Source organism: Berghia stephanieae, chromosome 5 (genome assembly GCF_034508935.2).
Source record: "Berghia stephanieae isolate SIO BIC M18660-M18661 chromosome 5, UCSD_Bste_1.3, whole genome shotgun sequence".
NCBI lineage: Eukaryota > Metazoa > Mollusca > Gastropoda > Nudibranchia > Aeolidiidae > Berghia > Berghia stephanieae.
Genome location: NC_088364.1, coordinates 17,012,964 through 17,027,691, shown reverse-complemented (window position 1 = coordinate 17,027,691; position 14,728 = coordinate 17,012,964). Strand labels below are relative to the sequence as shown.

General features: G+C 34.2%; 2 protein-coding genes across 9 annotated transcripts in view; one reads left to right on the top strand and one right to left on the bottom strand.

Annotated features, from left to right (window-relative positions):
• The window catches only part of LOC144972503 (dynein intermediate chain 3, ciliary-like), a 28,754-nt gene that overhangs the window by 1,846 nt on the left and 12,180 nt on the right, over window positions 1–14,728 (bottom strand). For 3 of the 8 annotated variants that reach the window (XM_078913783.1, XM_078913784.1, XM_078913785.1), the window contains exons 11-15: window positions 14,213–14,359; window positions 12,975–13,067; window positions 12,509–12,520; window positions 8,614–8,763; window positions 5,298–5,342 (exon numbers count right to left, since the gene is read on the bottom strand). In XM_078913783.1, the coding sequence (XP_078769909.1) occupies window positions 5,298–5,342; window positions 8,614–8,763; window positions 12,509–12,520; window positions 12,975–13,067; window positions 14,213–14,359 (447 nt within the window). Of the gene's footprint in view, window positions 1–5,297; window positions 5,343–6,719; window positions 7,006–8,613; window positions 8,764–12,508; window positions 12,521–12,974; window positions 13,068–14,212; window positions 14,360–14,728 lie in introns of those variants that run through there. The other 5 variants (XM_078913786.1, XM_078913789.1, XM_078913787.1 and 2 more) reach the window with 3 other exon arrangements.
• On the top strand, window positions 310–1,758 carry LOC144973790 (uncharacterized). The gene is made up of 2 exons (XM_078916685.1): window positions 310–996; window positions 1,081–1,758. Exons 1-2 carry the CDS (start codon window positions 424–426, stop codon window positions 1,756–1,758), a joined length of 1,251 nt encoding a protein of 416 aa, XP_078772811.1. The 5' UTR covers window positions 310–423.

Here is a 14,728-nt window from a genome sequence, read left to right as displayed (position 1 = left end):
TTCCGTTTCTAAACCTCGCGCTCACTCACTCTCTTCTCAAGCCATCAATACTCATCACGATCATCACTCATTACTTTATCATTTATTAATAAAGTTATATCTTTTCATTCGGCTCGTCAATGTTATTCATTGTCTTTGGTTATGTTCCCAATCATCATGGTGGCAGCGGCGTAAAGAACTTCACTCGTCCTGTGAGTTAACAACGAAAACAATTAATTGTTATTCTATCAAGTTCATCATTATCTCCGGGGAATCCCCCCGCATGGCATTTTCTCACTCTCAAGGGCAATAACTCTTGGAAATCAGAATTAATCGCTCCTAAGTGACATTCTCGCCAAAATTTCTATCCAAGGGAAATAACCAACTAAATTATCACAATCACTGTTTGTTTATTTTTTTTGAAAGAGTTGCATCCCTGCAATTATGGCAACTTCGAGATCAACAATGTCAATTCCTCCGCCAAGACCACTCAACATGGAAGGCAACTTAGCTTCGAATTGGCGACAATTCTCTCGTGACTGGACTAATTTTGAAATCGCTACTGGGCTAGAAAAAGGGGATGACAGAATACGATCTGCTACACTCCTATCTTGCATCGGACGAGCAGCTATGAATATTTACGATGGCTTCAATTTCGAAGGAAAGGAAGAAACGTTCGAAAATATTACTGAAAAATTTAAGCTTTTCTGTGTGGGGAAAACTAATGAAAGTTATGAGAGATATATTTTCAACTCCCGACAACAAGGACAGGAAGAATCGTTTGAAATGTACCTCTCAGAGCTGAGAAAACTGATAAAATCATGTAATTACGGCACTATTGAAGATAGCCTTCTCCGTGACAAAATCATAATTGGAATCAAATGTGAGGAAACAAGAAAACACCTGCTACAACAACAAGACCTTACACTACAAAAAGCAATTGATACTTGTCCTACACATGAAACAGCCAAAACACAACTACAGAACATGACACTACAAGATCACACCATACAGAAGGTACATCAAAGCAACCATTACTCATCGTCTCGACATTCTATTAGAAAACCCCAATCTTCTCATTCAAAACCTCAATTTCCTCAGCAACGGCATCGATCTTCTCACTCTCACTCTCACCAAAAACAACAATCCTCTACACAATGGATACACTGTTGCAAATTCTGTGGCAAAAGTCACGAGCGAATCAAAGAAAAATGTCCAGCTTGGAATAAAACATGCAAGAGCTGCAACAGAATGAATCATTTTTCATCAAAATGCTCTCGCATTCATACGATTCAGAACGAACATAACACCTCATACTCAGACGAAGATGAAAACAATTATGTTATGAAGCTGGGTACAACAGCAATATCAGCTAGTATGATCGTTAACTTCAAAAAAGTTAAATTCCAACTTGATACTGGTGCGGACGTAAACACCATAGAGAGGAAATACGTGTTTTCACAACAGATCAAACCAACACGTAAAACATTGGTCATGTGGAACAAAGAGAAACTATCTCCTATCGGTGAGGCAAAAATCAAAACTAAAAATCCAAAAACTGGAAAAATGACATACATCACTTACTCTGTTGTCGAAGATGGATTCAACAATCTATTAGGATTGAATACTCTCAAAGAATTGAACCTCATCAAAATCGAACATGAAAATTTCATTGCTAATGTAAATGACAGCAAAAATGATCAAGTGGACATCGGTGACCTCGGTACTGCTGTACTTCATATCGACGAAAACATTAAACCAAGAACACTTCCATGCTGAAATGTACCACTCGCATTGAAAGCAAAAGTCAAAAACGAACTGGACAGATTGACAGAACGGGCATAATTGAGCCTATCACTAAACCCACTGCATGGGTCAACCAAATGGCTGTGGTTGAAAAGAAAAACGGCAAAATAAGAATATGTTTAGACCCTCAACAGCTAAACAAAGCCCTCAAGCGGGAACATTACAAAATGCCGACACTCGATGACATACTTCCGAATCTCAACAACGCCAAAATTTTCAGCAAATTTGACGTCAAAGAAGCGTTTCATCATGTTAAACTTGATGAGGAATCCTCAGAACTCACCACAATGATTACACCATTTGGCAGATATCGTTGGCGTAGACTACCTTTTGGTCTCTCTGTAAGCAGCGAAATATTTCAACAACGGCTAAACGAGGCTATCGAAGGCCTATCAGGCTGCACGAACGTTGCTGACGACATTCTCATATTTGGATCATCTGTCACAGAACACGACAACAACGTAAAAGCATTGAAACTTAGATGCAAAGAGAAGCGAATCAGATTGAATGATGAAAAAGCTTGCATCCAGCAATCAGAAATACAATTCTTAGGACACGTCATTAATGGAAACGGCGTTAGGCCAGATCCTCAAAAAGTAAAAGCAATTACTGAAATGCCAGCTCCTAACGATGTACAAGGCATTCGACGTTTTTGTGGACTTGTACAGTACCTTGCACGGTACATCCCTAACTTGTCTTCAAGTGCAGAACCACTTCGTTCACTCACCCACAAAGACACTCCTTTCAACTGGTCCGATACTTGTCAAAACGCTTTCAACGAAATAAAAGACAAGATCGCAACTGCTACTTATCTCGCATACTTCGATCAAAAGGAACAACTCTACCTACAAGTCGACAGTAGTGGTGACGGTTTAGGTGCTGCTCTCATTCAGCGTGGTCGACCAATAGAATTTGCTTCACGTGCTCTCACTAATTCGCAAAAGAAATGGGCTCAAATCGAAAAGGAAACACTCGCCATAGTATTCGCCCTGGAACGTTTTCACCAATACACCTACGGCCGACCAATAATCATACAAAACGATCACAAACCTCTCGAAAATATCCTCTCAAAACCTCTGGGCGAAGCCCCAAAACGATTACAAAACTTGATGATGAGAATTAACAAATACAACATCAAATTCGAATTTGTTCCTGGATCACAGCTAAAATTAGCAGATACTCTCAGTCGTGCATTCTTGAAGGACAGTGCAGAAATAGAAGAACACTATATTAATGCTATTGAAATCCGCGACGTAACTCTGGATAAAATAAGATCAGAAACTCAAAAAGACAATTCTCTCCAAACGTTGATAAAATATGTTCAAAGCGGATGGCCAAAAATAAATGAATTACTTCCAGAACTGAAATCCTATCACCAAATCAAAGATTTCATTGATATTTCTGATGGACTACTGATGAAAGGAGAAAGAGTCATTATTCCAAAATCTTTGCAATCAGAGATAAAAATGCATCTACACAGTTCTCATTTTGGATGTGATTCCATGATACGACGGGCTAGATCAACCGTTTATTGGCCCAACATCAATGCAGATCTCAAACTACTTGTTAACTCTTGCGATGCCTGTCAGAAATACAAACCATTGGACACGAAAGAACCACTGACTCTCCACGACGAAGGGACACAGGCATGGCAAAAAGTAGGAATTGATTTCTTTGAATTTGAACAGAGAAACTACATCGTGTATGTTGACTACTTCTCAAACTTTATTGAAGTTGAAAAACTCGCCAATATTACCACGTCCAACTCAATCATGACGCTCAAGAAACAATTTGCTAGATACGGTATACCTCAAACTTTAATTTCTGACTCTGCAGCACAATTTCAATCAGAAGAATTCAAAACATTTTGCAAACATTGGAACATCGATCACAGAATGTCTTCACCTGGTCATCATCAATCAAATGGAAAAGCAGAATCAGCGGTAAAAACAATTAAACGCATGATGAAAAAATGTTTCCACTCAAAGACCGACCCATACGAAGCTATGTTGGAAATTCGAAATACACCAAGAGACAATATGCCCAGTCCAGCCCAACTTGTTTTCGGTAGACCAACGAGATCATTCATACCCACAATGTTTCAAACTCAACAAACTGACCCGAACATTATAAACAACAGAAACCGCCGACGTGGCGCAATCAAAAAACATTATGATCGAACGGCAAAACCACTATCAAACTCTATCCTGGACAGCCTGTCTATTTCAAACCGCTAAACAGTAATGTTGCTCAGAAAGGCATCATCAAAAGCAAAAACAACAAATCATATATCATCGAAGGTGACAACACTGCTAATGCATACCGGCGCAACAGACGATATATTCATCCACGCAACTACGATACTTGTGCAACACCCAATTCCAATGTACGATCACCCAATGACGGTAGACATGCTAATGACACTCAACAGCAAGAAAAACATACAGGTTATGAACTATCGCTGAACATTGACAATAATTATAATGAACATACTGCTCAACAACGTCACAGAAAAATAAGAAATAAACCTCGTTGGTTGAATGACTATATTCAATATTGACCATTCTCTGGATAATATAGAACAAAGTGAACAATGACAGATAACATCATTATAAATAATTAATAGACTCATCATTTTTTTCTGTGAAAATTAATTTAGAGAATCTCTTGTTTTAAATATTTTTCTTTGGGGAAAGGAATGAATGGATGGATCAATTTATCTCATATCACTGTACTTCATAATCATTTTTTTTAAAAGAAGAAAGGATGTTGATTGGTTCTATAAGAATACGTAACACCTTTTACTCTAAGACATCATTACAAACAATTATATAACAACTTCCGTTTCTAAACCTCGCGCTCACTCACTCTCTTCTCAAGCCATCAATACTCATCACGATCATCACTCATTACTTTATCATTTATTAATAAAGTTATATCTTTTCATTCGGCTCGTCAATGTTATTCATTGTCTTTGGTTATGTTCCCAATCATCAATAATAATAATAATAATAATAATAATAATAATAATAATAATAATAATAATAATAATAAGAAGAAGAAGAAGAAGAAGAAGAAGAAGAAGAAGAAGAAGAAGAAGAAGAAAATAATAATAATAATAATAATAATAATAATAATAATAATAAAATAATAATAATAATTAATAATAAATAATAATAATAATAATAATAATAATAATAATATACTCAATGAGTAGCCTGTCTTGATTAGTAATCACTAGTGAGTAGCATGTCTTGATCTTGCAATCATTATGCTTAAATCAAAATGGATATCTAATGTATTTTGATTTGACCTCGTTACTACTGTCGTCTATGCACTGCAAATTAAACATTTATTTGGATTTCACAAATCTTTTACCGATTTTTTATTCATTATTGAGCCCAAAGCTTTCCTTGTTAATCTTAACTTAACGCTTGTTTATTTTTGAAGCGATAGTTTCAATACATTGTGATATATGGATTTTTATTTAATTATTTTCAATTCAAACTCACTGGATCTCCATTTGTCTTCTCTTCCTGGTCTTCACCTTCGGGTTCCTGAAAAAAAGGAGAATAACAACTGACGTTAAGAAAAATAACCTAATAAATCATTATGAAAAAATATTTTACTTGCTTGGAGATAAGCATGAAGTTGGAGGTCAAAAAATAATTTCGTGAGGACAAAATAAAAAGATAAAGTAATGTTGCGTTTATATGCTGCACTTCAATTGTTTCACCATGTTGAAAGCTCTTCATAATCATCTATTCTTCCATCATCATTTGTTGCCTATCAGGCATTCCTTCTAAATTTGCACCTTATGAAATCGATCAATGCCTGGGTTTCAATGTGTGTGTAAAACACCTCAGCTAAAAACACAACTTTCACACCGGGGTTATGACAGAAATCATTGTCACCTATCAGATAAGATTGACTTCATAACAAACTGAGCCACCTTACCCCTGACCATTCCACATTTCATATAAGTAAGATGATTTATTCAATCGTGCACCTAAAATGAGGATTTTAATAGCATTCATTTTAATCATGATCACATGGACCGGTTTCAAATCCAGTCACAATCTCTTTCAACCCTGAAGTGATTAAGTAAGAAATAATGGTAGAAAGTATTTTTTACAAACATGTATCCTTTGAAAAAAAAAATACAGGCAAGTGTTACCACTCTTTTAAAGCTGCAGAAACATGGTTAAATTCTGGCTCCATGTGTCAAATAGCTTTATAGGATATATCACAGCCAAAAATGGCCACTTGCGATGTCTGTACATTACACTTGCTTGATAGAGAATGTTCAAAATCACGGGAAGTAACTCAGTCAAAGAGCTCTGACTTTTTAAATACTTATACCGGTATTATGTGTTTATTTCACATGGCGTAACAAGCTTAAGTGTGATCATGTGCAAAACCCTTTAACTATGAGTTTCAACAACTCCCGATGATTTCAACCACTAATTTCTCACAATTTTTTTAAATTTTGTTTTAATCATGAATAGGTTAACTTTAATGTAAAGAACCCTCTGCAATTCAAACTTGTGTGTGTTCTCCAATCAAAAATAACATTACAAAATAAAAAAGAGAAACATATCTCAATTCATTCTCAAAGTTGCCAAATTGAGTAAACATATAATAGGCAACAAAAAATAAAAACCCCAAAAAACAAAAACAAATCAAAAAACAATTTAAAAGAAGCACTTTAAGAAAAAAAAAGGCTAAAAATGCCATGAATATAAAACAAAAATAATAGTTAATGGACACAGGATAACAAAGAAAGGCAATATTCTTAACAGTTAACAAATGATGACATATTTTAAATGAATTGTCGATAGAAATCTAAATGAATTAGATCCTCAATTGAACTGAAATTGAACGCTCAAAAAGAATTAACAAGGAAAAGAAAATAAATAGTAAGAGTCTTGTAATTGAAGTCAACAGTAAACGAACTGTATTTGAAACGAAGAAATCAAAAATGGTGTTGTCTTTATTATAAAGTGTTTGGTTCAAGTGAGTTGATGGCAACGATTGAGTGACGAGTGGCCTTCCTTGTCATCAGTTGTCATCGTCATCCTGGAGCACTATTGTTTCGTCGTCATCTAGAAATCCGGTACCAAAGTCACTGTTGTCTGATAAGGTGACGGAAAGCCCTTTGTTGACTGTGATGCTATCAGACTTCCCCATTTTATCTGCCCCAGCCGTCTCATTAATGTCCTAGTAATGATACCGATAATGTAGATATCATTTTATGTGAGTGTGAGTATCAAAGTGATTAAGTTTCTTTTATCCCAGGGGAGCAAAATCTAACCGAAAATCTGAAAAGTCCTAGTAGCAACAGTTTTAATGCCATTATGTCTATATTATTGACATATAATACCTAACTGATGTTATATGAGCTTCACATACACAGAAAAATATCAGAAATCCTCATTAATCAAACATGTGTTGCTCACAGGTTATGACGACTAAATATACTGTTTCTTCCCTTTCCTGGTCACCATCTTTTGTGCGTGATGTATAAAAAATATTTTTAAAAATAGCTTTTAATAGAAACAAATAATGTTCCATGTACATCTTGTTGTCTAAATTGGGGGTCTCTTTAGCTCAGTTGGTAGAGCACTCGCTTCACATTCAAAGGGAACTAGATCACACCTGGGCACAGTCGAGATATTTTTCTAACCCCCATGTCCAACCAGCAGTGACTGGGTGATTGGGTCTGTTAGATCTGGCAAAAAGTACTTCGCAATAGACTGGCATCCTATCCAAAGAATAGCAAGCAATTTCTTGTCTCCATTTCATGCTGTAAATACCGATATAAAACCGGCTCCTTGAGCGTCATGGCTGTGAAGGACAACTTGCTGTTTAAATCCCTGATCTATATAAATCTAACTGCTGCCTGTAATATTTAGATATATTAAAACAATTGTTGTTACTGTTTGATGATTTGATTAAAGAAAACCGTTGTTTTAAAAAAAATCAAGCTAAATATGGAATAGCACTAATGGTTTGATGGATTGATACAAATATATATAGAGACATAGTAAAAGGCCCATATTAAAATGAAGACCCATGAATAGAAACGCATTTAGACTAAGGCGAGACATTTTGACACAGTAAAATTGAGTAATAAAAGTGATTTATATATATATATATATATATATAATATATATATATATTGCGAAACTTGCGAATGTGCTGTATATATATATATATATATATAAAAATAATATAATATATATATATATAATATATATATATATATATATATATATATATATATATATATATAACTGCACATTCGCAAATTTTTTTTATACTCATTAATTCTGCACGTTAATTTATTTCTTTGTCCAAAGGAGATGAAAAATGTTTAAAAGGATAGACTAAAATGGAAAAAATGATTCCAATTTAAAGAAATGATACCGAACAACAAATGCCTTGTTGGCCAGTAGCCTCAATCAGGAAATGATAGATAGAAATGGAAATCTGATTCAAACTTTACATTATGTACATAATCACATATTCTATGATCCGCCATCTTGACGGTATCATGTCGGGATTAATAAGACCTGGTAAAGTGTATTTATAATGAAAGTGTTACCCGAAATATGAACGTTGACACTTTAAAAATTTAAGAAGTTGTATTTATTCTTCAGAAATTATACCCAAGTTTCATATTTCTTGTGGCTAAAAATTCAATTTCCTACACACAGTTCACCCTGACACAATACCGATTTGAGACAATGGGTCACAAATAGTTACTTAGAGTAGCTCAAAATTGTATTTTAAAAAAATAAAAATAATCAGACAAGACATTTCTACCTGTTTCTCTTCTACGCCAAAGTCCTGACTTGGAATTGGTTTTTTCTTCTTCTCAGCCTCAATGATGGAGAAGAATTCCTTCTCAGCCTTAGCATACAGATCTTCCTCTTCATAAGGTTCCTCTTCTACTTTCTTCTCCTCTTCGCCATCCTAAATTAAATTAATTAAAAAACAAAACAATAAATAAATAAATGATAAATGAACAAATGAATGAATGAATAAATAAATAAACACGAACACTTGCATATTACATATTTCCACAAAATTTGCCAAGTTCAATGTATTTTATAAGAATTCATTTATTCCCCCAACAGGCCATACGAAATCTAATCTTTATATCCAGTAGTACAAGTACAAGCTACATATTAAGCGTCCTTTTTGTTCTACAAACAATCTTACAATAACTCTCACTGCAGCCTACAGCCTGGTACCCATTTCCTCCTGTGTTGAGGGGGATAATGTGTGTATATTGCATTACGCAGTGACAAAAAGCCGAGGCCAGAGTTTTGTCACTGACTACACCCACCATCGGCAAAACAGTCGGGAACACACACACACACACACACACGCGTGCGCGCACACACACAAATACACACACATACACACCTCCAACCTACAGGTTACAGAGGTATGCTTTATCCACATGTCAATCGTGTAGAGAAAAGCGATTAGGAAAACAGAAAAAGTAAAACGTTGAGGGGAAAAATTGATTGGTGACCCTGATTGGTGTAGACCATGCACCAAGGTACAGCACTGCCGTGCATTAAAATACAAAATTGACATTTTTTATTTGGTCAGAAAATATTTTCTTCAAAAAACGATTAATTAAGATGATCCTCAGATTTTCAAAAATTCTTAAACCTGACACTTCAAAGACATAAATACAAAATTAAATATGTACATTTCGGAAGTTCTTAAACAAACCACATTTTGCATAACATTTCTTTAAATATTGATCAGTTTCAAGACTTCTAAATCTGAAACCCCAAAGAAGTCTGTTAACATTAGCAGTAATTAAAAGTACCAAAAAAAAAGGGTAAGTGTTGAATATAGGCAGATTTTGCGGTTATCTGATATGATTTTAAACTCAATTAAGAGTGCCTTTCATTATTCTGAGACAATAATCATGTCTTAAAAGGAATAATCAAGTACAGAAATAACAATTCACAAAACAAATTATTACTTTTCTTAATGTTTTTGACAAAACATAAAGCAATGTAAGAGGAAGATAAATCTAAATGAAAAACGATGCAAGTGGATAAAATGGAAGCAAAGAGTAACAAATAAAACCAAATTCTATAAAATATTTATACCAGACAGAAATAATTTTCCTTATCGCCTTCTTGTCAATGTTTTCCATTTATTTGAAAAACACTTTTCCTTGTCATTTTTTTTTTTTGCATGTAAGAATATCAAATATAATACGTAGTTCCTTTTTATATAAATAATAGCGGAGATTAAAATCATCTTCATGGCACTTCAAGGGAAATTGTCTTTCAACCCTAAACATCTAAACTGAATTTCATTAAAACTTCAAACTTCACCCATAATTGAATATATCTGTATGCCTAACCGTTTATACTCAAAGAACAAAAGCATGCAGCAGCATTGTAAACAATTTTCAATGAAGGTCAAAGTAAAAATAAACCATGCTTGTAAAGCATTAAGAATCAAGATATTTTTCGTTTCCTTTCAAAACCGTAATGTTTTTAAAAATAAAACTTAACATTCATACTTACTGGCGGCTTTTTAGCGTTTTGATAGTAGTCAATAGAAGAGATCATGGAACTAAAGCTTTATTTCATAAATAAAATTTGGGTGCCTCTGACAACTTATTATTATTATTTTTAAAGAATGAATAACGTGCTTACACTATTAATCATGGGCCTAAATTGTGTGGAGTAAAGTGTCGCAATTAACTCAACTTTGGACTAACCACTGGGGTCAGAGGATTGTATTTGAATGTCATTATCAATCCAGTCACCAACAATGCTTACAGCACGTAGGCTTTCATAGCAGCCAAGAAACCATTGTTGGGATCATGATAGCTCAATTGATAGAGCATTTATTTCACTAACAAAGGGATAGGTATCGTTCCCAAGTGTACTCAAGATTTTTCTTCCTCTGTCCACTCAGGGTATTGTAGGTCTGGTGGAAAGTACTTTGCGATAGACTAGTGCCACATCCAAGAGTAGCAAAGGTTTGTTACTGTCTATCTGATGCAATAGAAACCGGGTAAACTCTGCTTACATTGGTCTTATGGCTCTGAAGGAAGAAAAAACGGTAATATCTCAGCCATCAAGAAGTGGAAGGATAGATAATGTAGTAAATATATAAAGATGTCAAATAATGATATGATAGTGGGATTCATAGATGAATACATCGGTGGATTAATCAAAAAGCAATTAGTATTGATGAAGATATAAAAGCACTGTCATAGATGAGCCTGAAGTCCAGTTCAGTTGCTTCCCATAAAACAAACAAAAAAATACAAATAGAGGTAATGTGTATTATAATATGATTATTTCTGATCATTCAATGCACAGATTGAAAAATGGATCGGTAATAGATCACAAAGCAAATTAAATGTGAGGCATTCTAAGGAATTTTCCTTATACTGATGGAAGTACTTGTGAGATATGGCTTTTAAAATGAGTTTTGGAACTCTCTGAGGAAAATTGGGATTTTCCAAATTTGCTCTTTAAATAATTTGATCTTTTTTTCCGACGGCACTTCAAACGTTGAAATGAGGTTTAGTAAACTTTGAAATCAGTTTCCTTAAAACCACTTTTTTACAGATTGTCTCCTTTAAATGGCCTTAACTCAGACAAAACAATTTTTTACTATTTTTTTCCATGAAATAAACAGCAAAATGTATAAAATGTTCTCTCCCCCCCCCCCCTTGTTTTCTTTTTGTCTTTTGTCTTAAATATCTCAGCGCATAAGGCCTGGACATTTTCCTTCCAATTCATCCAATCATTGTCTACCGTCCTGGCCCTCTTCCTGGAATGACATCCAATTTCGTCCCTCTCATTTTCCACTCTCCTGCTGCGTTTTTTTTACACTATAGCAATAATTCAATTTCCATAAAATGCGAATTTTCCATAGAACAGCTAAAAAATATATGTATGTATAAAGGAGGATTAAAACAAAAGGAAAGCAAAACAAACATATGAAATCATAATTAAATGATTAAAATGATCTTTGATGAAATTTACAAGCAAAATAAGCAAAATTTACCACAAAACAGATATCAGTTTGTCACATGACATGACTACTTGAGCAAAATTCTCCTTTACTTTGCCTTTGAAATATTTCACACGTTTCCTCATAAAGCATATTTATTATACTTGAGTATTATTACAAGCAGGTGCGTAGTATCATAATTAAAACTCAGTTTTGTTGATTAGAAAATGTTCATATGTGATCCACTGTCTCAAAACGGTATCATGTCGGGTTGAATAAAATGCTCAATATTTTCAGAGGAAGATAGGAAGATAATTGAGTTAAATTGACATGTTTGATTTGAGTGCAAGGGATTTATTTTCTAAGGCCGATGCAAATGTTTGGCTGGAAGCTCGAAGAAATAAATAACAATAGTCAAATGGAATGGGAGCTTCAATTTTATTAATGAAGACAGATAATGTAGATGTTTCAGGTTTCCCTTTTGTTAACAAAACACGATGAATGAAACACTAAAGACAATTGAGAGATGAGAGAATGGCTTTGTTATGAAGTTTACATTCCATGTGGCCATCATTATCTATATTTGAGAATGACAAAATCTAAAATCGGGTATTTCATTATGGTTTTAAAATCACGTTTTGACATCAAGGTCATCGCGACATAATACTGTTTTGTGGCGAAGGGTAACATATTTTTAAAGAATACTTACGGCTTGAGTGGACTGAAAATATTTATAGTTTTAAGTGGTAGCATCAGTTTTTCCTCATTGACCTAAGAGAAGAGCTATTCTTGCTCGAGCATAAATTACCTTCTTCCTTCTCTTCTTCTCCTCCTCTCCCCCCTCCCTCCTCCTCCTCCTTTTCATCATTCTCCTCCTGCTCCTCCTCATCCGCCTTCTTCTCTTCTTCTTCTTCTTCTTCTTTCTTCTTTCTTCTTTCTTCTTTCTTCTTCTTCTTCTTCTTCTTCTTCTTCTTCTTCTTCTTCTTCTTCTTCTTCTTCTTATTATTATTATTATTATTATTATTATTATTATTATTATATTATTATTATTATTAATATTATTAGTATTGTTATTATCATTATTATCATCATCATCATCATCAATTTCATTATTTTCTAAAATTATTATTATTATTATTATTATTATCATCATCATCATAATCGTCATCAAATACCTTGGCAGCCTCGCTCTTGCTCCTCTCCTTCAGCCTGATTTCCTTTTGACGGGAGTCGAGGATCTTCTCTCGCCTCGTTTCTCTCTCAAACATCTGGGCGGAAGAACAGAAGATTAATTGAAGATTAGCAAGGATACTTTCTACCTTACTAGTTTTAACATGACAGCACATTTTAGAGCTTGCCCGGCAGCACTGTGATCATTGGATGAGTATATTAAATTATTCTAAAATTTGTTAAGAGAAAAGGGTTACAACTGCCATGCTTCAACATGTTTCAAAATTATTTTTTTTCGATAACATATTTTTCTTCTCCATTCCCCTTTTCGACTATATATAAATTAAAAGCAATTTGGTATGTAGCATGTCAAATCAGACATTAAGGGAAAAATTATTCTAAATTTCTCAAAGATGAAAAGATATGAACTTTATGAAATGGGGATTCATACCAAACAAGTTTTCAACAATAGAAAAAAAAAAAATATGCTCGATGTACGAGTAGCTGGTAGCAAATTAAATTATACTTAGCAACAAAAATAAATAATAATATTTCACCATATTATTAAAAACAAAGTTTCTAAAAGCCTGCCAGTTAAGATGGAAAGGAAATAAAACAAGACATGCGAATCATATAATTTGTGAAAAAAAATAATCCATAAACAAACGTTTCCGTCCTTGGCTTTCTTTAGAAGACAGACATAACTCAAATAGAAAATTGAGAACAGATACAGATGTATAGAGGATGGCAATGCTGTTACCGGTGAAGTAGTAATTTTACACCTGAATATTGTGAGAAAAAGTGAGTAGAAAGCCCATTTCTTGGACTTAATATGTGCTGTCATGGCCAGGCTCAAAACTCATCATCCGCAGATTGCAACCCAAGTGTTATGCCACTAGACCACAAAAAAAACATTGCCATAGAGACCTGAATAAACTACAGCAAAATCAAATCCGGTAGCAACAACAAAAACAAGAATTATAGCAACAACAACAACAACACATACGAAACCAATAAAAAGAACAATAACACCACTGAAACATTTTAGAAAAATTGAGCTTTTATATAGAGCAATATCCACTAAACATGCTCAAAGCGCTTTACAAAAAAAACAACAACAACAACACCTTCAGCCACCACAACCACCTCTACAATACAACAACACCATCTTCACCCCACCACCACTTCCATTGCCATCAACGACAATAACAATAACAAAATCATTGAAAAAACTGTTCCTCACAGCGGTAACCAAGTTTTTCTCATTCCTGGCCATGGAGTAGAGCCCTTCAGACAATTCCAACAAGGTTGTGGTCCCATCCTGGGATCCTGCTGCCACCAGCTTGCCGCTCTCTTGAACTCGTAAACTGTGGAGGGGGACATCACAAACCTGAGGGGGAAAAGTGATGACAAATGGCAGAAGAGAAGGGAATGGTGAGAGGGAGGGGGGGGGGATGAAAAGATATTATTTTCAATTAATTATTTTAAAAACAAGGAATGGTCCTATGGAAACTTGAAATTTATTGTTAAACATGAATTATGCAATTATTAACCTCACAACAGCGACTCACGTATATTGTCATCTTTCAAATAATGATTTCTCCCATTATTATAGATATAAGTAAAGATGTAAAATGTTTCTGGATTCTTCATAATGTATTTCTACTTTGATTGTATTTCTTGTTGGCTGAAGATGAGTTTTAAGCTGAAAACAATTCATGTTAGGGATTTTTTAAAAGATGTTTTACTCAGTTTTGTT